General features: G+C 44.6%; 1 protein-coding gene across 11 annotated transcripts in view; it reads left to right on the top strand.

The window, feature by feature from the left end:
* DMD (dystrophin) overlaps positions 1-26,205 on the top strand; it is a 6,960,831-nt gene that overhangs the window by 6,434,115 nt on the left and 500,511 nt on the right. The window contains exon 1 of one of the 11 annotated variants that reach the window (XM_069204761.1): positions 20,176-20,662. The exons of 8 other annotated variants lie outside the window; for them this stretch is intronic. In XM_069204761.1, coding sequence (XP_069060862.1) covers positions 20,643-20,662 — 20 coding nt within the window. In that variant the 5' untranslated portion in view covers positions 20,176-20,642. Of the gene's footprint in view, positions 1-20,175; positions 20,663-26,205 lie in introns of those variants that run through there. 2 more of the 11 variants (XM_069204762.1, XM_069204760.1) reach the window with 2 other exon arrangements.

The following is a 26,205-nucleotide window of genomic DNA, read 5'->3' as shown; positions in this document are numbered from 1 at the left end:
TAATATAGGAGAAGGGATGGAGAGTACAAGTAATTGGAAAAAGGAAATGAATGACAACGAGACATGTGATATCTCTGGTTCTGATAATATTAGGAGTACTCACGATTATAATGGGGTATCCAAAGTGAGAATCAACAGTGGAAAATCTGCTCCTCAAAAGGAAAAAGAAAACAAGGACATCAGATCACGGTGTTACCATTATGGCAATCCAGGACATACAGCTAATAGTTCAAAGTGCTGTGCTAGAGGTTCTGTATGTAGGCAGTGTGGGAAGAAAGGTCATTACGCAAGGGCCTGCAAGTGTGATAAACAATGGAATGTAGATTTGGTAACAAAAAATGTAAACAAAATGATATTTTGTGTAAAATCTGACGTTAATCAAGTAATGGAAAATGTTGGAGCTGTAGATGAAGGACCTATTGTTATGTCTGAATAGTCTGTTAAATTAAACAATAAGGTCGTCAAAGTTTTAGCAGATTCGGGGTCTCCCTACACCATGATTGGTGATAAAAATTGGCAGGTAGTATTTGGTGATGAGTATGATCCACTGTTGGAACCTGATATCAATCCAGTAGGTTATGGAGGAACTAGAATTGAAGTAGTGGGATACAAAGTCATGAAAATTAAATTCCAAAACAAGGAAACAGTTGGTAAAGTTTATGTAGCGAAACGGGGGGACAACTTATTAGGCTGGCAGTATCAACGGGACATGGGTATCAAATTATATCCCAACTCCGCATGCCAAGTCATTGTCGTGAACAATGAGGATAGTAACCATGACATTCTTGAGGCATTTCCCACAGTTTTTAGTGATAATTTAGGTTGTTTGAATGACTTTGAACACAGAATTATACTCAAAAGTAATGCCATTCCCTCTGTGCACAAGGTGAGGAGAGTTCCCAAATTGATGCTGGAGCATCTCAGGAAAGAACTTTGCAAGTTATTGGATTTAGGAGTAATAGAGTAAACTGAATCTTCTGAATGGTTGGCTCCAATAGTTTTGGCACCCAAGGAGGGTGGGAAACAGATCAGCATGTGTGTAGACCTTAGAGACCTTAATAAACATATTTGGGTGGATCGCCAACTCTTAACCAATATTTCAGAAGAATTATCTAGTTTGGGTGGTTCCAAATTTTTATGTGTTCTGGATCTTTTGTCAGCCTATCACCAGATTGTTCTACATCCCGAGTCTAGACATCTGCCATAATTTGTGACACCATTAAGAGCATACCAGTTTCTAAGAATGCCGTTTGGTTTAGCTTCAGCAGCCGCTTGTTTCCAACATATTGTGAAGAAAGTCTTAGGAGGAATTTCATTTTTTTTTTTCAGGATAGCATCGTGGTTCATGGGAAGACGTTGTATGAATATGATAGGATCCTAAAGGAAGTGTTGAGCAAATTAGCTTCATCAGGACTAACTGTGAAGAAAGAAAAATGCAAGTTTATGGTTACTGCAGTCACCTATTTAGGGCATACTATCTTGGGTGAAGGCATTAAACCTAAATTGGAGATGGTTGACTCTATTGTCCAGGCACCTGAACCAAAGGATAGGGATGGATTCTGGTCTTTTTTAGGCCTGGCTGAGTATTATGCCAAATGTATTGCTAATTTCTCAAGTGTAGTTCAGCCCCTTTGGTCTCTTTTGAAGAAAGGGAGCAAATTCATGATACGGTCTGCAGCAGTCTACTGGTGTGGTGCTGCTGCTGGCAGCAACGCCACCTTACCGCCGTCCACCTCCATGACCGTAGCCGGAATTCCGCTAACCTTCTGGCGGAATTTCGGCTACGGTCATAATATGGCAGACGGTAGGTAGCCGCGGTGACGGTGTTTTGGCGGCCGTCGCCGCGGCACTAGGCGGTCATTAACGCCATTGACATAATGAGGGCCTGTGTGTCTGCATTTGCCTTTGTCAAAAACAACATCAGCAAAATGCCCACCCTGGAGCATTTTGACGTGTTTGCAAAAAACACATTACATACTGATGCAAGTATTAATGGACTGGGAGCAGTTTTGACTCAGAGGGTGTGGGGGAGGAAAAAGTCATTTCTTTTGCTTCCCGATCTCTCAAGAGTGCAGAACAGAACTATTCAGTTATAGAAAGAGAGCCTCTTGCGTGTACATGGGCAATCAGGCATTTCAAATTTTACTTGTGGGGTTTACCTTTTGTAGTAAAAACAGACCACAAACCTCTCATTCAGATTTTTTCTTCAAAGAAAAATGAAGAATTAATCCCAGAATAAAAAGGTGGGTGGAGGGTTTGATGGAGTATAATTTTCAGGTGGAGTACGTACTGGGTGCAAAGAATGGTGTGGCTGATTTCTTGTCACGTGCTTCAATCAAATGTGAGGATGAAGTAGAGGATGGATGTGTGGTCAAATGGGTGAGAGAAGTAGCTATTTCTGAGGAAGAGTGGAAATTTGCAAAAGAGCAGGACACTGACAGGAAAGTACTTGAGGAATTTATTGTGAGAGAGTGGCCTGAGTTTAAGAACGTCCCTGATTCATTGAAGGGGTTTTGGAATATAAAGGAAGAACTATGTTTCTGCAATGATGATTTATTCAGCAGTACCAAGGCTATAACACCTATAGGAGTGAGGGAAAAGACAATCAGTTTGGCTCATGAGGGCCACATGGGCAGGAATTTAACCAAATTAAGACTTAGGGAGATGTACTGGTGGCCGGGATTGGACCGTGAGGTGGAGACAGTAGTAAAGGACTGTGTATCATGTGCACGGAGTGAGAAAAGCAAAAATGTTGCTAAGGCTCTGCTTTCCCCTATTGAAGTATCTGAAAAACCATGGATAAAGTTAGGGTTAGACTTTACGGGTGCCTTTCACTTATTACCTGCCAATGAACGCTATGTAATACTTTTGGTTGATTATGCATCTGATTGGGTTGTAACAAAGTGTGTGGGCACATTAGATACTAGGGTTGTGATTGAGTTTCTAAAAGAGGAGTTTTCTTGTGAAGGTATACCTAGTCACTTAGGGACAGATAATGGGGTGCAACTAACATCCCAGGAAATGCAGGATTTCTTGAGGTCTTTAGCTATTGTGCATTTGAGAACAGCCCTGTACTTACCTCAGGCCAACTGGCTTGCTGAACACATGAACTGTATTGTAAACTTTTGTGTTCAGGATGCCTTCCAAACTAGAGTCCCCCTGTCTGAAATCCTTAGACAAATGTGGTGGGCACAACGCAATACCCCAAACCCCATTACTGCGATTGCCCTTTTGAGTATTTGAGAGGCACGGTTGGTTGCACCAAAATGAACCCAGCATGGATGAGGAGGATGTTGTTACAGTAGAAACAAGGGGATGAGAAATTGAACAAAGGACCTGAGCTTAGAAAGACATATCAACAAATCTATAAATTGAGGTATGATTCCAAACACGGTGTTTCTGTAGTTAAATGGGTTGTGGGTGAGATGGTGATGGTAAAGAAACCTGGTTTGGGGAAAAAAGTAGATCAGGATTCATGGGTTCTTTCCGTATTAAAAAAGTGAGAAGGATGTAGTTGTTTTAGATGACAATGAAGTATGGATCATGTCCCGGACAGTAAAATGGAAGTGTGCAGCCAATCTGGACTCATCCTGTAGTTCTAATGGTCTTAATGTGTAAACATATCATCCTGATAAATCTTTAGTTAAAGTTCCTACTAAGTTGGGAAGTGACACTAGAGTTCGCTACAAACCTTAATGGTTGAAAGACTATGTATCCTGAATTTTATAATTATGTTGTAGTTTTAACAGTCATATATTTAATTTTATTTCTTGGCAGCTATTTGTTCTGTTTCAAGTTTGATGTTGGTTGATAAAAGTGTGGGGAAGGGGGATGTCTTATGGTTTACATTGTAAATAGGTTAACAGAATCATAGTATGTAACAGAGAATTCTGACATCTGTGTGTTCTCTTAATGTGCAATGGAGAACTCTGTCAACTGGGTGTTCCATTTCAGTTGATATAAGCTCTCTTGAAGGTTACCTGCTGCAGTTGGTGGTTCCACAATAAACCTTTTCCTTACTACCTGACATCGATGTTTGTAATTACAACAAACACCCACCTCCTCTAGGGAGAGATCCTTTTCCAGTTCTTCCATGAGATCATCCCGCAGCTGCGGAAGCACCACCCTGGTCAAGAAGCTAGCTCACCGTCGCGGTCCGATGGGCCAGCCTGGTTCACTAACTGTCGCAGAGCCAAGAGAAAGTCTTTACGCCTAATCTTTAATCTACCCTGCGAGTCACAAATGTAAGATGGGAGGTATCTCTGTTTCTTTCCTCAGAATCCAAGCGTAAAACTGACCAGACTTGTCACCCTCCCATTGTAGTAACTGGCGATAGGACTTCAAAGTAGTTCTATCCAACGAATCCCAAAGAGTATGCAATTCTCTATGTACCCTAAAAGTCATTGTGTGCATCTCCTAGGAAAGAATTCAGTGCTTCTGCAGCTCTGCCAAAAGCCCATCTAGTGTTTTGAGCTGCGCCATAAGTCGCTCCAGACTCCGCTGTCAGTCCCAATGCAATTCCCTATGACTACTGGTTTGAGAGCCTCCCATTCAATCGCTTTAGTGTCCATAGTCTCCCAGTTTGCACCAGAGTAGTTCTCCATGGCCCTTCTTGTTGTATTATTGTGCATTAATATTATTATCCAGAGTGGAACATTGGGTATCTTAGCAACCTACTTACAACTGGATTTAGAACTTGAACAGGGAATGTGTTGAGATTGGAAGGCAGAAGGCAGTTGCTGACTGTGATCTGCCAGGGTTGGTTGTATGTGTTATTTTGGAAATAAAAACATCTAAACAAGAAGGATGAAGTGGCGTCTTTTTAAAGTGGTGACGAGGATGTAATGCACGACATGTGGACCACCCCTGGCAAACCTATAAAGCTTTCGAAGGCAGAGACTTGCATTGTGGCACCGATTGGTTGTTTGACACTTCGGGTGGCTCGAGGAAGCTATAAGGAGCATCAGCAGTGCGCAGAGATGTACGGTATCTTATGTGTCGCTTCGGGTGGCTTGAGGAAGCTATAAGGAGCATCGGCGGTGCGCAGAGATGTATGGTATCTTATGTGTCGCTAAAGCATATATTTAAATGTGGAGAGGAGATAGAAATTAAACTACGTCGAGTCTTGTGTGCGAGCGTTTGAGGATTAAGCGATGTGTGGAACTGAGGTGTGTTATTTTTGGGATACTGTTACAGTCAGCAAATCCTAGGATCCGTAACGCTGGATACATTTTAAAACTGTGCAGGGTTTGGCAGAGCGCTTAACTCGTGCTGTGTTTGGAAAGCGCTTATCTTTCACAACTGTTTTCTCGGCTCGCATGTTTCTTTTTGAATGGTGTGCTTTGCAACGTTCTCAAGCTATTCTGCCATATTGTTCGACGTCATTGCTTTCCAGTGGAATTTCCTGTAGAAACAAACGTTGTTTCGAAGAGCATCGGGAGAACAAGGGAGATCGGCGTCAGATAATGTTTGCTCGCTTCAGAATAAAATCATCATTGTGGACGTGTGGAGATAAACATCTCTGATTTATACCGGAGTTGCAAGGAAAGTTTTTTTTTATGACGTTGATAAATAAAGGTCTTGTGTGGAATAGGTGCTTGTTCGGCAAAGCGCTGAATCTATGTAATTGAACTGGTACACCAAAATATACTTGTTGTGGATTGCTACGGTGACAGGCACACCTGTGTGCCTGACAGAGGTCAAGTAAGCGGGAATAAAGAACCAGGGGAAGCCTGTTTACGAATATATGGACTACGGTGACTACTTCTATTATTTTGATTTTTTTTTATGTACAATAATTCTATTCTAAGGTATTCTGTGTTGTAAGGTCAGGCAAACATAGAATAACATTATGAAGTCCATAACACCTCCACCCACATTTTTGGCTACTCCTAAGGAACCAAGTATGCCCTGGTGGGATCGACAAAAGGCATTTGAAACTTATTTGGAGGCTTTGGGTGGAGCTACTTTTACAACAAAAAGAAAATTAGCCTTGTTAAAGCATTATTATTTAAGTGTTGAAAATGTTATCGTTTGTGTGTGTTAGTACGGATGGTGATGGGGGATCGGATGAAGAGACAGATGAAGATGTATATACCAAGGCAATGGAAGCCTTAGAGGATCATTACAGTAGGAAAATTTGCATTGTCGTAGAACGTCATACGTTTTTTCTAGAGCATTGAGTCTTCAGAATGTTTAAGTCCGGTGGTTTTAGCTCAGAAGCCTAATGGTAGGATTAGGATGTGTGTAGATTTAAGAGACCTTAACGACAATTTATGGATAGATAGACAACCCATACCTAATATAAATGAGCTATTAGCAGGAATTAAAGGACGGAAGGTGTATTCAACTCTTGATTTGTCAAGTGCGTACCATCAAATTTTGTTACATCCAGAGTCAAGACATCTTACGTCTGTTATTACACCTGAAGTAATAAACCCTAACTATTAGTTTGAGAGCCTCCCATTCAATTTCTCTAGTGTCCATAGTCCCCCAGTTTGCACCCGGGTAGTTCTCCAGGGCCATACCCACACCTGGTCTGTAAGGAGGCCCGGTGACATATGCCAGGACCTACACCGACTAGGTTTCTCCCCCCATGTCAAGGACAGAAGTGTTGGGGCATGACCTGATAAAAAGCTCCCCAAATGTGTCACCGCAGCTAGTCGGAAATGATGCAGTCCCCCCATTAGAAAGTGGTCCAATCGGCTATAATTTATTTCTTTGTCCCCCGGGTACAGTGAACGCTATATGTCCAGCATCCCTAAATTATGCATCGTCCTCCACAGCAAAGTGGCCATCAGTGGATAAGTGCCCTCCTAGGGTGGATAGCGATCAAGTGCCCCATCCAATATACAAAATCTCATACCCAGATCGTAGGGGCATCCATGCTGCTCTCAAACAGGTCCTGTAACCCTTCAAAAAAGAGACGATCATCAACATTACGGGCATATGAATCCAGTAATGTGAGCTCTTTACCACCTAGAGTGCTCTGCAAAATGATGTAGCAGTATTCCATGTCTGCTTCACTGTATGTGTGTTTAAAAGGGACATACAATGCCACCCAAATGGCTGCACCTCTGGCATAGGGGGAACAAGAAGCAAAATATAATTCCCCCCTCCATTTCTTGTTGAGCGTCTGTGTTTCCTCCACCATGAGATGCATCTCCTGGAGACAGGCGATTTGTATGTTGTGTTGTTTAAGGGACAAGTGGACCCTCTATCATTTGGCATAGCCCGAAGTCCCTTAACATTCCATGCGACTATATTAATTTTATCTGCCATAGTACTTCAGTGTACTTCCTGTATCCCACCCCTCAGGCCCACCCCACTGCCATACTAAAAAGCCACCAAAGAGCTCTGCGCACAGCTGATCATCCAGCACTGTAATAGAACAAAACAAATGCCTCCCAACCAGGACATCATAGACCAAACTGGACCAGAACCAAACCCCTCTACCCCAGACATGCAGCACAACAACACACAACACTGCCACTGCAAATCCAGTAGTACTTCAGCTGTCAGGGCCACCAGCCTAATCCACCACTTCCCAACCATTACCTACCACTGATGTGGAAAAGTATCCCAACCTGTATCTGCACCCAGATATAAAAAATAAAAAAAACAAGAACAGGTCCACAGAATTCCCAACAACAATGTAAATGTTACGACTTATACTCCCATTCTATTCTGGTCACCCAGTCTCACACCCACCTCTCCTAAACAATCCACATCAGGTTGAGGATGCCAATATAGATCTCCCCTGCATAAAGAATGCACTGTAAACCTGTAAGCAACTTCTCCTTCACATGGGCCCCATTCCTGTAGAAGAAGGACTAATAGTTAGACAACAGCACATCTATTTGCTCAACTTCCTTGCAGAAGGAACATAATATGATTACTAACCAATACAGTTTTTTATACGCCCAAGGATACCAAGTCATATTCCTTAGTCATTCAACACCAAAGCCTCCTCCTACAAAGCTGAGGCACCTCCCGCCTCCATGCCCCGGACTCACAGGACCAACACCATGGTTCCCTCAGTCTGGATCTCCACCCTGGCCTGGTCACTCCTCTCAGGACTGTCGGTCCTGACGACTCCGGACCGTCCCCAGCACGCCAGCTGGGGCCATCTGCATCGGGCAATCTCCATGTCCCGGTCCTCCAGGATCTGGTTCAGTCTTTGGGTACCTTGTCCCAGACCTCCAGCCAGTGCCACACATCATCACGGGTGTCAAAAAATTATGATTTTTCTCCAGCTAGCACTCTCAGCCCGGCTGGATACAACAGCATAAAGCAAAGGCCCATTGTGCATATTTTTCTTTTACTTCCAGTAAGGTTTTTTCAGGTGCCTTGCTTTTTATCTGTATAATACAGATAAATGGATATTGTTTGATTTCCAAATCTGGCTGTGTCAGTGTCTCTGGCTGCCCTAAAGGATACAGTCTCTCTTTATAATTCAGTATGTGAGCTCTGACAGCTCGTGGTCGGGCACCCGGGTAAGGTAGAGGCACAAGTGCCCGTGTGCACTCTCAGTGATAAACATGGGGGACAAACTGACTGGTTTCAACATATCCCGGATCCACTGCTCTACAAATTGCTCAGTTCCTGACCGTCTGCCCGCTCTGGGAACACCAGCAGGCACACATTATTGCAACACGATCTCCCCTCCAAATCCTGCACTCTGGCCTTCAGGGCCCCAGATCTGGAAGTGACCTGGGTTACCAGTTTCTGCAGGGAGGCCACCTCCGTCTGCAATTCTTCTATCAAACCTTCAGCCACTCAGACTTTTCCAGAGACCTTGCAAAGGTCCGTGCACTGCAAATTAACCTCAAGGGCCACCGTCTCCATTTTGTTTTCCAATGCCACCCTAGAGCCCTGAATGGCCGCCAGAATCTCAGCTCTCGTGGGTTCCCCCATGTTCTGTTCCATATCTGGACCTCCTTGACCGGGTGCATGGTGCGTGCTATGCTTCATGGTGAATCCTGGGGTCGTTTAATGCTCCATGGTGCTCCCCTGGGGGACACCCTACTGTTTATTTCTCCCCATATGGGTTCAGAGAGGAGCACCACCCAGCATGCCTCTCAGGCCTGGAAACCCTCGCCGTGACACTCCTGCAGAGGCCAAACAACACCCCCCCAAATGGCCGAGCTCTCACCCGCAAGCTGGATCTTCGGCAGGGACTACCCTGCACGCCCCCTCTGTAGCAGGCAGAAAGCAGTGTTAACCTCAGTCCAGAGTTTCAGGATATATCCCCGGAATAGGAGAGGTGGTGCCCCGCCAATATATGAATGGGGAACCATGGTGGGTGCACCTCACACAGAGGCAAGATGACAGCAGCTCCAGCCACGAGTCTCTCTGTGTTATTCACCTTCAGGGCTATGAGTCTTTCTCCCTACCCATATCAGGCAAAGTTAGGCCCCCGCAGTGACCCAGGAGTGCAGCTTATCAGATAAGGGCAAGATCAGACCCAGGAGACACACCCAGACAGTGCCGTATAGAGTAGGTCCCTAGCGTTCCAGGCCCCACGACGTACCAGGGTTATATGCAGCTAGGCCCCACTCCAATGTCATACTTACCGGGCCATCGCACTTGCTTCCTCAGACCCAAAAGTGGTTAAGTCAGAGCCGCCTGTCTCCTCCTGGCCCAGCAGGTGACAAAGTCAGGAATCAGGGCCAGGCAGCGCCATCACCATGCCACCCTTTTCAGCATTTCAAGGGCACTCAGCTATCGGCTGCCAACCGTCCTCCTCACAGCAGCAAGCCTTCAAGGCAGGGGGGGAAGGCAGCAGTCCAGTGGGGGTCGTCACAGCACCACACTGTCTCCGATCTGGCCACCTCCCCCAGGATACAGCAGCACTCTGCTCCCTCGGGCCAGCCAGAACACACAGCTCCCAGGGGGCTGCTCCCCTATTGCAATTGGGCCTCACGTCAAGGGAGGGTGGCCGGGCAATGCCAGCCTTCCCCGCACTACCGCACCCGCGGCTGTGGTATCCAGACACTCAGCCCACATCACCTAGGCCCAGTCAGCTGCTCGCAGAGAGGGCCACGCTAGGGACTCAGTGGGCAGTGGGGGATCAACAGGGGCTGCTCTGGTGCAGCACAAGAAAACTGCAGGTAAATGACAGGATGCTGCAGGATTAACTGGGGACGATCGGGAGCCTCCCAGTCGTGCATCCTGATGGCCATCTTGTATGGCCATTCCCCCCTCAGTCTCATCTTAAGGATTTTGGGGGTCACAGCCAAAACGTATTTTGAGGACCCCTTTTTGGAACAATCTTGAATTTTATTATTAATTTTCTGCTTATTTCAGCCCGAATAGTGCCAAACAATACTGAATTATAGTTACATTTTTCAGAAACTGGGTCAGACAAAAACAATTGAAATATGCCTTGCTTGAAGGTTACAATCCTTAAGATGACACAGAGTAGATAGAGTGACAAAGTCAGGTGAAGAGGTAGACAGAAAAGGGGAAGAGGAGTTGAGATAAAAAAATAGAGGTGAAATAGAGAGAAAATTCACCTTCCCCTGGGGCCCCTTGGAAGGTGGGGACCCTGTGCAACTGCTCACTTTGTGCATGCCTTAAAATGTCTCTGAATATACTGAAATCGCACATAGACAACTCACAACCACAGAGATTGGTTTATTTGTTAATACGTGAACACCATGCAGAGTTCTTGCACTCCATCTAGTCGATGTGGGAACTGGCTGTCAGGAGCGCAATTAGATCCAAACTTTCAGGGCGGGTAGCCTATTATGTCAACCAATGAAGATGGGCTAACACTTCAAGCAATGGGTTGGAGCTGTCTTTAGAGCCAGTACAAGAAAATAGTGATGCATGGTGCATTGTAAACATATTGGTCTAATCTGATACGATTGTAACATGTTTAAGTGGATTTGAAAATGTTAATAGGCTACTAACATGTTTTAGTGGATTTGACAATGTTTAATAGGCTAATGAGAGAGATCTTTATAAAGGTGAATGAGTGATTTGACAAGTACAAAACATCATCAACAGATTTCAATATAAAAAACTTTAGAACATGTTTTTGCAAAGTCTTTTCAAGAACACAACAATTGTTGCCAATGCTCAAAAAATTCCTTATGTAAAATGACAATGAGCACATGAAATATTTTTAATTCTAGCTAAGGTGGTGCTGCCTAACTACTTAACAAAGATACATTTTTGGTGTGTTCATCAGGAAGTTGCATTGCTTGATTCAACACCCATGCATGGGTCTCAGAATAATCAGCTGAGTGGATAAATGCACCTAATTTCCAGATGTGTTACTGGCAAGTCACGGGCTTGATTCCAAATGCATCTTCTTTTCCTCCTGTGGTTGAATAAGTGTCTGTTGATCAGTTGGCAATATTACCACCTGTTAAATAATTATGTATGTATGTATGTATATGGGCATTTGTATAGCGCGTTCCGGCCTTGGCATCGAAACGCTTGAGGACATAAGAATAAGACGACGACTGAAGGCGAATAGCCCTACCGAGGAAACAGCCAGGTTTTCACCCTCTTCCTAAACATCGAGAACTTCTGTTCTTTCCTGATATCAAGCGGTAAACCATTCCAATATCTGTCAGCCGCCACTTTGAACGCTTTATCTCCCCACCTAACTCTGCGCGTCCTGCAGACTTGGATCAGAAAAGACTTCTCCGATCTTAGGACGCGTCCTGGACTATACCACCTGAATCTGTCCACCAGGTGTTCTGCACCATCCCCATATAGTGCTTTAAAGGTAAGGCAGAGAGATTTAAAAATAATCCTCTTGCCCACCGGAAACCAGTGAAGACACTTTAGGCTAAGGGAAGCCGACGCTAAACGTGGAAATGCCAGAATCATACGAGCTGCATTATTCTGAATTAGTTGCAGTTTCCTCAGAGTGCACTCATCAATATCCAACAACAATGAGTTGCAATAATCCACTCTGGACATGATCAGTGCTAACATAACCGGGATTCTTTCCTTCAGGAACGGTAAAATTTTCCTCAGGATTTTCATGGTCCAATAGCAAGACTTCACTAAGGCATTAACCTGCGGTTTAAAGCTTAATGCTTCATCAAAGATCACTCCTAGATTTCTAGTCGCTCCGCACTGGACCGGTAGTTGCCCACAATCAACCGGCCACCATCGCGGACCCCACAGATCCTTACTGCAACCATACAGGACAATCTCCGTCTTGTTGGTATTAAGCTTAAGCCAATTCTGTCTCATCCACTGATTAATATCCTTCATGCAGCTATTAAACTGCTCTGCCACTTCCTCCCAGTTGCTCCTGGACACTGGAATGATAAGCTGGGTGTCATCAGCATAGGAGGATGGCGTAAAGCCATACGATCGAATAAGTCTTGCCAGGGGGGCCACATAGACATTAAAAAGCGTAGGACTCAGCGACGAGCCCTGGGCTACCCCACATGGCAAATGGAAGGCCGGAGCTTTAAAACCCTCCCAGCTAACAATGTTAGATCTGTCCCTTAATTTACTTACTTTAAATTACTCTGCCAGGAATCTACATTGCCCTAAATCAAAATAAAATAGCAAAGTAGCATCCCTGGTTGAGCATTCTCATATGAGGTAAGTGAGCTTCATCCATGTAGGAAGCCACCAAGCATAATGAACTTGCAAAAATGGTAGTTGTCTGAGATAGTGTTGCAACAAAAGGATATAAGTATTCCTTCAATCTCCAGTACACATAGAATGTGTTCTGATGGGCAATGTCCTGCAAAGAAGTCACTTCAACAGAAACAGAACTTGTGCCTCTTAATTGATGTCACAATATCAAAAAACATGCTTTCAATGCTGTTCTGTAGGCTGCAGCACATAAAGTATCAAATCTACTAAAATATCAATGTTGTTATAAATCCCGTAGGGGCAATGTGCATTAGAAAATGCAACATTTGTTAGGAATTTCTTCAAATGTCCTTTGAGGAGAATGACAGCATTCTCTATAATGGTTGTTCCCAAGTGTCTATACTAATTATAGCAATTAGTCTGACCTGGGTGGTGAAAGGGACACCCTTGAATGGGGCACCGGGGAGACACCAGGTAGACAACATGGTGACCAGTTTGTCAATGTAACACTCTAACTAGTACCACACAAAGTAGTGTTTTCATTGTTTAATGCTTCTACATTGGCAACCTATTGTAAAGATTCAGAGTTATACTGCCTTTGACAGGCCCAGGCTCAGTTTGACAGTATAATAATGTTCCTCAAGCATTTTTCTGCCACACTACACTAGTTTGAAGAGGCAGAACACAATGATGCCATTCCTACACAAGGGGAGCACATGTGTACTTCCTCTGCATAGACACCATTCCGGATTCTACCCATAGGTTTGACCCCAGGCACCTGCTCTATCCCTCAGGTGACAATGCTCCATCACTAAAGGACAGATCCATAGCCCTGTGTTTAGTGCCTGAGGACATCCACTAAATATATATTGCAAACCTAAATATGCAAGATATGAATTAAGTTATTTAAAACGTGCAAATAACGTTCTGAGGCAAAATGGTGCTGAACTGACTAACAGCGTCAAAAGAGATATGAAAATAATTAAAAAAACAGATGAATTTTAAGTTTAAGAGCCTTCCTAAACACAGAACGGTCCTCTATTTCGTGCAGACAAGGTACAAGGGTACTCCAAACAGTAGAAGCAACAAAAGAGAAGGAACTTAGGGCCATATGTACGAAAGCTTTTTCCCATAGACACAGAATGGGCAAAATCCTTTGGTACATCTGGCCCTTAGAGACAAGGCATACTGCTGTATTCTGAACACCTTAAACCTAGTAAATAGCTGACTCAGGAAGCCAATGTAGCAAACATTGGTATAGTTCAATCTAGAAATCATACTATCATTTACAAAACAAGCTTTCATGTGGAAAAGAATCAAAAGAATATTTTCTCTTTGGGGTCCTCATTTGAAGGTAGCAGGACAAAACCACAAAAACAGCAGGTTGGGGCTGGTGTAACTGTCATCATTGTAGTCTTGTCTGATGTAATTTAATACAACCAAATAGGCAGTCTCAGTACCTGAACCAGGTTTTAAACTCTTCCGGCTAGCATATAGTAATTGATACTCTTCAAAATGTTTAGAAAGCTAGTAAGCCAATTTAGTGACTGCTGGCACCCAATTTTGACTTCTTGGAAAGGTGTTTGACGACCCCTTTCTCCCATCCCTTAGCAACAGTGACAGATGAAAACGTGTGTTAAGGATGAAAGTAAAAGTAGGTCTAACAATGTTAAACTCCTGACTGGACATACGTCATCTGGGGATCCCACCTTTATGGAGCTAAACAGGGTGTGAACCTTCTCTTCCTCAACCATAAGGAGAGCTGTTATAGGAGTGACCAAAAGGGTAAAGGCTAGTAAATATGCTGCACGAGAAAGGATAAAACTGGGAGCTGGGCAATACAGTTATGAATGCCATTGATCTCTTGATATTTTCATAGAAAAAAGATAAAAAAATGATCACAAAAAAATTGGGAGGGGAAATATTCATTTTGACACAGGACAGATTGCTGAGATTGGAGACTGTCTGGAATGAAGCCCTTGAGGAGTTGGAGGCCTAAGAAATAGATTTGAAACAAAAGATGTCTTAATAGCAGTAAGAGATCATTTGTAATGTCTGAATTATTGACATTTATATGGTGCTATCAAAGTCTGGTGTACGTACAAGTTTGTTTTTTGCTAAATGGAAAATTGTATATATTTTACATACAGAGGTTATGGCGCTGCAGCTGTTTCTCTTCCCCTAACCTCAGTCACTGCCAAGTCATACAGGTTTGTTTTTTGCTAAATGCTAAATTTTATATATTTTACATACAGAGGTTATGGGGCTGCAGCCATTTCTCTTCCCCTAACCTCAGTCACTTCCAACTCACAAAGATGGTCATCCGACCTTATTAAGGTGAGGGCTAACCATTTATTTTCCCTGCTCGAGAAACGGTGGATGCAGACAGGGAAAATGAATGGCCTCGAAATGCAGGGAGAAAGCTCCTGCATATCAGGCAACATGTGTTTTGTGTTGAGAAAACAAATTCCCATTCAGAAAGTTTATTTTCTCAATATAAAAAAAGTTTGCTAAGTGGGTACTTTCAAAATAGTGCCAGTCAGCAAGCCTGCAGTGTCTGAAGAGGATGCAGCGTCACATGTCCTCACCGCACATAAAATACAGCCAGTCAGATGGGGTTCTCTAAATAGTGCAGATGGTTCTCTGCCTGTGTGGTGGAGGCCATGGTCTTATCAAACCCTGACAGTTTCTTCACAAGGATCTAAATGTCTGCCTAAGCATGGTCTACAAGGTTATAGTAGGCAGCGCATTTGACATATCAGGCGAGTCTGGCAGCACTTGTGTATATTCAGTATCTATGCATGATCTTGAATATCTTTTAGCTATCCTCTATTATGTTATCATAGTGAAAGAACAAAGACAGAGTTGGTGACTGCAGGAAAATAAACATAATAGATGGCTTCCCTCGATTCACACAAATACACACCCTCCACTACAACTCTGTATATATTATGTAATTATATTGTCAGGGCGAAGACAGTGGTAGAGATTTATTAGAGGCTGTGAGGTTACTGCAGGTAGGAAATTAGCAAACTAGGTGATCTTGGTGACCCCAAAATTGAGATTAATATATTGTAAGCTGTGTGCCTGTATGGTTATCATCTTGATAGCATCACAAAGACTGATGTGGAGGCCAAATCCGTGGTTCAAAGTTATGTAGAAACTGGGTAATAATAAGGGCAAGCGGTATGTAAAGCTACTCTGGTGTGTGGTATTTAATTGGTAACATAATTAACTTCTCCTGAGTTCCCCATCTCAGGATGAAGCCTAATACGTGGAGCCTATGTTTACCACACCAATAACTGTATATTTTGCATTTATGACTTAGGGCCTGATTACGACTTCAGCGGAGGGTGTTAATCCATCCCAAATGTGACAGATACCGCCCGCCGTATTACGAGTCCATTATATCCTATAGAACTCGTAATACGGCGGGTGGGATATCCGTCACATTTGGGACGGATTAACACCCTCCGCCGAAGTCGTAATCGGGCCCTTAGTACTTTATCCTGATAGATTTCCTTGTGCTTTTTCTGGTGACATGTGTAACTGGTGACGAAAGTTACAGACTGTGGTAATTGATACACAATTCATATTTGTTATCAATGTGCAAACATCCCTTTGTGCATCGATCATAGTTTTAAAAACCTCTTTGAATCAAGGTCTAAGTAAATTCTGCACATTTGTAAAAGGGATGGATAGCTTACGTCACTGGAGATATGCTTTGCATTCTATTGCCACTATTATAGCCTTGCAGTGCTCTAGGTTCTGAGTTTGTTGTATTGCATTGTAGCTGTATTTGTACAGTGTTTAATACTCCTGTCAAGGTGTCCGAGCTAATTTATGGAGTGGTAGTACGCTCCTCAGTGGAGTGCCATAGTTGGAACAGTTTGTCTTTTGCAGTGCAGCCTACATGGGGAGTTTTTTAATGTCATGGATTACTACCAGATTTATATTTTAATAATTTCTGTTGCTATGATTCTGCTATGCTCATGCTTGAATTTGAAGAGAAAATGAGTGAGGGATAGGTTGCTTAGGCATTCCTTTCTATGTGATGACAAGATATATCTGAATGTATTCAGGCATATATCTGAAGTTTTTTGGTGTGTGGATAGGTCTGAAACTCTGTCATAAACAAAAGTGTAGCCAAGCTTACTCATGGATGTAGGAGGGATGTGTGAGGATTGATAAACCAGTAACTGGCTATAGTGTATATAGGGAATATACAGTTCAAATGACATAGAATATGGGGTACGAGAGTGCATGGAAAGAAGGTAGCTACCTTTGGGAGGTGCAAACTCAAGGATTTTTCGCATCCACAAGACCCAAGAGTGCTTGCTTCCAATCAACCCCCAAGCAGCCTCAGTGGAAGGAAAATATCATATGGACTTTACTGTACACAGAGCGTAAAGTACCCACAATGCACTTTACATATGGTAACAAATACTTGGGATCAGGAGAGCAAACAGGCTTTGGAGGGCTAGGGCATTAATTAGAAGCATTGCTAAAACCTGATCAAAGCAAAATGTTTTTTTTTTCGTTCAGTTTCTGTTTAAAAAGTGCCTGATGTTATGAATGGGTTCAGAGCATCACGAAAATAAAACAAACCAAGTTTCTCCCATATGTGCGCTTTGGGCCTCCTAAGGCTTAGATAAGAGCTATGCAAATGACAATACAATACAATATCACTGCTTCTCTCTATTACAATCTCATGAAATCTTGCATTCTTTGTCATTTTTTTTTTTAAGTTCAAGTGTGGTGAAGTACCACTGCAGTGTATTTGTAGATGTGGTGTGATGTAATAACTGGGCCTTTCATCCCTGTTAATCTGTCCCAAGGCACTTTAAGTAGGCTTCCATGGCCACGATTAAAAGTTGCACAGAACAGTGGAATGCTAATTTCACTACAGTAGTTACAAATGAAATGTAGTAACAATGAAAAGGAGAGAAAGTCAAATTTGTGGAATTTACTTTGGCACAATGGTGCGAGATTGCAGCAAAAATATGTGAAATTACACATAATTATAAGAAATGCAAATCAGCATTTCACCAAGGCCTAGTGACAACCCACCAGTGCCATGGCATTATAAGTCAAACCCCACAGAACAGGAGATTACAGTAAGGACCCAGATTTACCAAGCAGTATTCCACCTGGTATTCCCTTTTCCATGGGGATGAACACATATTTACCAGCTGCTCAGACCATGTAGTTAAGTGTGCAGGGGGCTATGGTAAAAATATGCAGGGGCTGTTCCAAGGTTGGGGTGCAGGAGGAGGTGAGGAGGATACTGGAAGAAGGATATGTTGTCTGGGAAGGGGGTGAATGTAATCAGAGCTTAATTTGTAAATTAAAATGTGCTGGTGTCCAAAGCTCTCCTCTAAAACATGTGGCTACTGCAATTAAATGTTTGAGCACAGAAGACTGAGGCAGCGTTATCCTAAAGCTATCTTAGGTCACTTAAATCCATTTACAGCCACTACCTGCTCCTTCAGCTCACTCTTACAGCTTTCTGCGTTCTCCCTTGTGTTGATTTTCCGTCTTTCTCTTCTATCATTTCCATATGCCTTTTGCACGCAATAAATGCCTAGTGCAAAAAATAAGTGCCGGCCACCAAAACAAAGTGCTGATGCCACCCACTGGCAACCACTGGCTCAAATTAAGCAATGAATGTAATGCTCCCTTGTTAGGAAAGTGGTCCAGGTTACAATGCAGCCTTTTCCCACAGTAATTCTACCTGCTATATTTTCTGGCAGATGAAATCAGGTTTGATGCTCCTGCTCCTAGTAAATCTGGGTGCAGGAAAACCAGACACCTTTTAATTGTGCGGAATGGAATTGCACACTAGAATTCTTCTCCGCCCAGTTCCTATTTGTGGCCCATGTCTTTAATGGAACCTTGCAAGCAGGCTGATTAGGCAAAGCAAGTACTAGAAGCTTGAAGAATCAAACAAGGCCTCCTCCACCTGTAAGTGGTTTTGGAGTGACCTCAGTGCTTAAAGTGTGTGGAATCTATTGGGAACATTGTCCCCAATATTTCTTAATTTTACAATAACAGTTCTCACACTTTTTGTTAAAAAATAACTGTTCCAGAACAGGTAGTGCCAACCTTCATGTGGCCCTCACTGTAAGGGAAGAGGAGAATTTCTCCTGTTTTATGGAACCAAATAGAGGCATAGAATGTAAAAACAAGCCTTATCGCCAGGGTGTCAGCTACCAGAAAGAAATGTGAATGTGTGCTGTTAGTAAATCGCAAAACCTAAAGCCTGCTTGGGAGATAATAAATGGCTTTTATTGGTGGAGTCATGTGAAGCATCATGCTGACTAACATTTACTATTTTTGTGAAATAAACAAAGAGTGCTTCAGCTAAGTTCTGGAGTGCACCTTTCTAATGGAAAGATAAAAATATCTAGACTAGGTAGAGTCTGATTGCATATTACTAAAAATATATATTTTAATGCCCTTGTTTTGTGTAAACAGTAAGAACAGATTTGCTATACATGCAAGGCAGCGCAGCAATCAAAATTGCTGCTCTGCATCGCATGAAAGAGCAGACCAGCACCACATGTAATAAGATATGGCGCTGGGTCCTTCTCTCCCTGTGCTGGCACACTTTAGGCTACGTTGCTGTACGCATGCACCCTTGGGCCATAGTGATGCGTGATGACAAGCTTATATTTTGTACCAGTACAAAAACTATGCTTTGTTACTTTTCCCACTATATACGTGTGCTGTACAGTGCAGCCCACATGCAAAGTTGGGAAAAATTGTGACTTTTTAAACTTGCTCCACTTGCCTTCAGGAGGACCAATTATTTAGTGCAAATCCCTGTCTACCAACTTTGATAGATACAGATTTGCAACAATATCTAGGTCAGTTGCATTTGGGCATTTACATTGGAATGCCCTTGTATCATTTACAGAGCATCCCCTTCACGCAAAGTAGCGCAGAGTAACGAGCAGCGCTACTGCTCATCACTTTAAACAGCCTTCCAATGCAAATCATCATTTATGTCTGAAAGTGTATCGCATCACAACACTTTGTGTTGGCTGGGGCAATGTGTTGTAAATATGTGCCTAAATCACTGCTTAAAATTGAAAAATAGAAGTGCAGGTACTCTGTACCAGAGTACCTGCTTGTTTCTGAGAAGTGCCGATACTCTCCATTGAAAAGTATTACGTTTTTCTTCAGAATGGCAGGTACTCTCCCTATCAAAATTAAAAAAAAAGTGCCGGTACTCAGACCCGGCCTATTTAAAGCGCTGGCCTAACACGTTTTGTACATTTTGTGGCATCCTATATTACACTGCTTGTAAACAATGAGTTAAATATGTAGTGCTGTCAATTGCCCGATGGGATCTCCTAGCACTATAAGTATACGTCACTATTCCACAGAGAACACGCCGGAATTCACTTCTGCAACTGGTTGCACACAGTGATCTCAAAAGCTAACTCCGCTTTCATAACACCGATAGGTGCATGTGACATCATTACTTTGATACAATCCCCATATTTCATATGTACTTGGGCACGACCTACAGAATACTTTGTCACTGACGCTCCTTCGCCAGCGCGGTGCAGCACACATTAGCTGAAGATGTGTGCGTCCTAGAGTGTGCATCAGCAGCGCCAAGACGCACGTCGGGTGGTGGCTGAAGGGTGCGGGTAAAGAGGACCTTTCATCCCGATGGCGTTGGGCGCGGGCAGGCCGGGCCTTAAGGACGCTGTTTGAGGTCGGCGCAGGTGCCGGGGGGCCTGCTGCCCGCTCACCTCACGGGGTGCAGAATGTGCAGCTTCGGGGACCCCTGCGCGCGGCCCTGAGCGCCAGGCAGCGGAGGGGGCTCACCGGTGCCCCTTTGGACTCCACGCAGGCGGCAGGTTGGAAGGTGTGGGCGGAGCGGGCCCGCTGGCTCCGCCCTGTCTAGTCTGCAGCCGCCCACCTTCTCCTCCCCGCAGCCCGGTAGAGCCGGCGCCACCGCGACCCGCTCCGCAGAGCTGCCAGCGCCGCCGCCTGCGTGCGGGAACCAGCTAGCGCCGCGAAGCAGCCGCTGTGCCTCGCCGCCTGCAGCCATGCGGGAGCAGAAGCGAGGGTGAGTACCGTGCGCTGCATGGAGGCGGGAGGCGGGAGGCGGGCGCGGCCGGTGGGGCCCGTGCGTGCGGGGGGAGCGGTCGTTGGCTCCCGCCGGAGAGGACAGCTGTCACTGCTTCAGGTGCTCGCGGGGACTCCTCGCTCCCTCCGAGAGCGCCACCCTTTGACACGGTGGTGATGCCTTGACAGCCCCACCCCCGCTGCCCCCAGCGAGGTGCTGGGATGAAAGACCACGCGGGGCTTGTGTATGTGAGGCAAGATGCCTGTAGCAGCCTGTCTACGGGGAGCTAGCACACTGATCATGCTGGGCATTCATCAAGTGCAAGAGCCGCTGTTGCCGCCCCGGACTATTTTTCACCCAAATGGGCACTTAAGCATCACAGCATCGCCCGTGTTAGCAACGCCAGCATTATTTCCAATGGTGCTTTTTGGTGTGTGTGTGTGGTGCTGGATTGGTTTCCGTTCTGGTGTGGTGCGAAAATAATTAAATGTAACTAGCAAGTTTAGGTCAATAATATCGCCCTTCAGAGTTGTAAAACTGGACACCCACCCCCATCAAACATAGTTCCAGTCCGACTGCTGCGTGTTGATAAAGTTTCTGCCTACACACACCTTCGCGTCTCCGGCGTTTTGTAAATAGCACACCATCATGCAACTGCTCATCGCCTTACCTCGAACACCCCACGTTTTCATGTTTGCGACCCCGTATTGGTGAAAGTAAACATGAAAACGTGTTTGGAGTTGCCAATAAAGAGATTAAGCAGGTGTTTTTGTTCTTCCGTAGCCCGACTATAACTCTTCCTAGGCTGAATCTCTTAGTAATATTACTAGCTCGTTGTTTAAAAGGCGATAAGTCGCTTCAGTCTCCAAAAGTTGCCGTCACTAGTGTTTGACAATTAGTGCTGTTATCGGCCAGTGAAGATGGAGAGGAGAGTTCGTAGCTTGGTTTAAGCCCACCGGGAACTTCAGGATACCGGCAAAGCTCTGCAACATACTTGGTTCACTAAGAAAGTGTCAGGCAGGAGGAGTGACCCCTGCACCCCCAACGTAACCCCGCCCCCCACACAGGCGCGCACACTTACAGCACAGCACGGAGCACAGGGCCAGATGTAGCAAAGGCTTTGACCCATTCTGTGTCTATGGAAAAAGTGTTGGTACATATGGTCCATAGTGTGGTTTGTAGTGTAAAATAAACGCCTCGGCCACGGTCACCCTGGGAACCGTCCTCAGTTTGGTGGTATGTGAGGAGGCCTCATTTTGTGAACAACGTGAGTGGACTCATATGATGCAAAAAAAAAAATCTAGGTGTTTTCATAGAAGACCACGCGTCAGGTTTAATTGATTCAGATTTAACACCTAGGTATAAAACCAGCATTACTGTACTATATTGCGTGCATCACGCAATACAGTAGGAACCCTCTGATTGGATAGAGAAGACGCGAGGATTATTAACTCCAAGTTACATACGATGCAGCGAACGGCGGTGCCATGTCACATATGTGCCTCTCGTAAGTAAATATCTGTAAAGTAAACACCCCGTGTCGTGTGACGGCTACGTGAGCCGCCCCCTGGAAACAGCCGAAGTCTGATGGAAGAGCAGGGGGCCCTCCCTCCAACGTGTGTCCCATCTCTGTGGCACTTTCCTGCACCCCATCATCGCCCAGAACCGGGTGCGGCCACGGGGCTTGATTTCAGATTCCAGTGAGAGCGTGAACATGCTTTAGCAGAAATACATGAGGGAGGTGTGCATACTCTCAAAAAACAAACATGCCAGAGGACATGTATCAGCTGGAGAGGGGCTTTTGACAGCTCATTAACACTTCTTCCACAGACTGCATGCAGCACGTAAATGAAATATAATTGCACTGGCTCAAGCAGTGGGATGCCACGTAATTTGCCGCCCCGTACTTCGCAAACAACCTGGCGCCCAACTGCCCGTTTTCTACATTACCAACTTTTAATTAACTGGGCGCTGCGAAGTATTCCTCCACGGGCGGTGTCCGCGCAGTAAAGCCACGCACAGAAGGGCCAGCTCCTCAAAGCGGCTGATCCGAGGGTTTAAGGGAAATCATCGCCATGCGAGGCTCTGCGCGCTGCAGGTTTCTGGATGAAGACTCGCTGTAATCCTTCACATTTCACCGGAGATTGCCCCCGCCCCCCGCGCCTCCCCTCCGCAGCGCTCTGCTCTCTCTCTGCAGCCTGCGCACGCTGCACACCCCCTTCTCTAAAAGGTGTCCTAATTTCAAATGTTTACAGTAATACATAACTGTCAGGGGAAGCTCTATTTTTAAATATGCAGCGGCAAGTGAAATTTCATTAAATGCAGCATTAGTTTCTTTTCGCAGCCTGGATTCTCGTAGAATAATTAAGGCGTATTTCCGTGCGCTATTTTACACCTGCCATGGACAGTTGGCTACCCAGAAAAAAAAATGTTTTAATGCACAACCGGTTCATGATTTACGCAGACTCATTCGCAGTTATTAATGTATGCAGACCCTTAACCGTACGTGAAAACTATTCGTATTTTGTAGAATGAGCCCCAACCCCGGTCACATGCTGTTTGAGGTAGTGAGGGAGTTCTGCCTCTTTTTATTTACATAATGGAGGCAGAGGTAAAAGCCATCTGGGCCAAGTGGGGGGCACAGCGCCCATACTCATTCAGATCAGCAAATAGACTTTTCCCTTAAGCACGCGGGTACACAGGGGACAAAGGAGGCGCTCCCTGCTGGCCGCGGGCACAAAGGTGGGAGGGGAGGCCCGGGACAATGGCAGCCGGAAGGAATGTCCGTGTGCTCTCCCCCCACTGGAGGGCGAGAGAGCAGCTGGGGGGGGGCAGGCCGAGGTGGAGTTGCCAAGAACAGAAGGTGTTCACCTTCCCTTTCCCGAAATGTGGGACTGGAAAGTAAAAATCCAACGGGAGTCGATTCAGGCGGAGGCAACAGGATTAGAAACGGATCTCAGAAGATATTTAACACTGTGTTCCTTCCGGATGGGAGGAGTGCAGGTGCAGTGCCGCTTTCCACCTAATCATGGGGTCTTGTTGCTCCAACTGGTACTGATTGGAAAGATGTAGTGTGACGTCGGCCCTAGTCTTCATCAATGAAAAAGTTAATACACAAACACAGTCTTGCCACAACAAGAAATCTATAACATAATAGGAACTGGAGGCCATTCGAAAGTACAAACGCCCTTGAATGCTACATAGGCAAAAGTTAGTGAGTTTCAGACTTTGATGGAGCATCATCCTTATTACATGTGCTCGCCTTACTCGGGGGTGTGAGTTTGGGGTGTGGCGGGGGGATCTAGAAATAGGCAGAATCAAAGCCATCCAAAGGAACATCTGAACTCTTTCACAAAAACATGATTGACTACAGGAGACACGTGTTTTCATTTTTCTCAACCTTGAACTATTTTTTATTTGTGTGTTTAATGTATCACCCTAAGTGGCCCGTAGAATGTCCAGATGTGGGTCTTGTCCTCACGGTCCTTATTGGAGTTAAGTTGTACCTATCTGGAAAGGTCAATAAGACCCAACCTGATCTTGAGTTTGTGTTCCAGTTCAGGGAGGACCTGGATTGGTAAGTCATGCTTCACTGTTCTCAATGGTATAGCACTAGGACTGATTTAAATAATTCTGGGTCTAATCTGATTTGACATGGTGGGCAAAAGATATTTTGGAATGCTACCCCTAGTGATTGCCAGTGGTTAGGCTACTTGCAAGCATTCCTTCCTTCACCTTTGTGTGTTTGACTGCAGAAGACCTTTATTCCCAGTTTCCTCAACCTTAACATCCATTTTCTTTGCTCAAATGATAGTTGTATTGTGTTGCCAGGGACACTGTAAGGGTCAACTATGACTTATAGCTGTCATAAACCCTTTTGCTTCCATGAGTGCTTTTTTTCCAAATATCATCACAGCACACACGCGCCTGAAGTACTTTGTTAGTAATAGCGTTCGGAGCATCACCTCTGGAATTAATTGTCTAAAGTTATTTAAGCACATTCCACTGCACAGCTGCCGCCTGGTGTAGCTGAGGAATACATTGCTTGAGCAGTTGAAAGTGCATGCTGATGAAATGGAGTGGGAGGTTTGGATCCAGCCTTTCTTGCAAAATTCCTCCATGGTTGGTTGTCACTGTTGATTCATGAGGTGCAACTGTACAGAAGAAAGTATGGTGTTACTTGGAGGTTTACCAGTCAAGGTGAGAGGGAGGGGTGACAATGTGGATTGTTTTTTAGAAAGAGATGCTATTGGTCCACTATTTGAGCACCCTCTGCAGCTATGTGTGTCTGTGTGTGTAGTAACTGCATGGCACAGGCTGGCATACTAGCAGGGCCTTGTTAGCCTCCCACCCTGCCGAACTCTCTGACTTCTGTTGAGTTGAGCATAGGGCAATTGTAAAACATCAATAAATAACTCAGTTTGTTAACTACGCTGTTTAAATGTTAATGCTGTTAGGTACAGGGCTGCCATTTGTTTCTTATTGGAGCACCGGGTGAATGAATGGGCAGGAGTTGGATCCCTGCAAGATGGCGGGCTGTAGATTGGGAGCATTTGAGAGACTATTGAAATGTAAGTGAAGGATTAAGCTTTGCAGTGCTGAGGAAGGTGTATCTTGCAAGCATGGAGTAAGGGCATTCTTGGGGCAGTAGCCATGTAAAGCCCTGATTTGGTCCATGCCTAGTGTGCAGCTTTTCTTTTGTGACGTCCACGTACAAAGCAGACCAGTGATCTTGCATAGTGAAGCATAAAATGGTACCATCAATAACGTCCGTACCCGGCATTATAAGGGAACCAGGTGCAGAATTTACTGACACATTAAGGCTAAGCCTTTGAAAACAAATGGCCGGATTGTAAAAGAAACCATTAGGAAAACATCCTGTCTCATGCATATTAAATGTCTAGCTATTGGCAGGAACGCGCTTCTACACTATGGGATGGCGACTATAGCTGCCATTTATCGGGATTCCACAATGCAAGGTTCAAGCCAGCGACTCGCAAGTAGTATTTTATTAAAGTTCCTTTATCCGTTATCAAATGTATGTAATCAGCATTGAACCCCACAGAATATGTGTGGTTCGTTCCCTAAAATATATTTACTTTGTTTCTAATTGTGCAGAAGTGACCAATGTGCTATGCAGCACATCCGAAGGGTATGTGAAGTACACAGTGTGAACTGTAGGCCTCACTGCTTTGTTTGAGAGTTTATCAATATCCCTTCAATGCAGCCCCAATGGGCTCCAGCTGTTACTTTAAATGTCAACTCCACTTAGTTCCCTCTGTATTTCATTCTAAAAAATCTCCAAGATATTGGACTCTGCGAACTCCCCTTGTGAAAATTCCTCATCCTTTGTTTGCCTCCATACATTTTTGCTTAAGGATTTGGCTGTTTCCAAGTGTGGCTAACTGCTGAGCTGACATTTCCACTTTGTATGTTTTTTTTTCTCCAACAAAGTGCTCCTAGCCCAGCCCCCATCAGGCCTATAGCTCTGCGCGAGCCCTCTCCCCGTATCCCAGCGCTCACAATTAAATGGCTTTTGAAAA

Source organism: Pleurodeles waltl, chromosome 8 (genome assembly GCF_031143425.1).
Source record: "Pleurodeles waltl isolate 20211129_DDA chromosome 8, aPleWal1.hap1.20221129, whole genome shotgun sequence".
Classification (NCBI taxonomy): domain Eukaryota; kingdom Metazoa; phylum Chordata; class Amphibia; order Caudata; family Salamandridae; genus Pleurodeles; species Pleurodeles waltl.
This window is presented reverse-complemented; position numbering and strand designations above follow the sequence as displayed.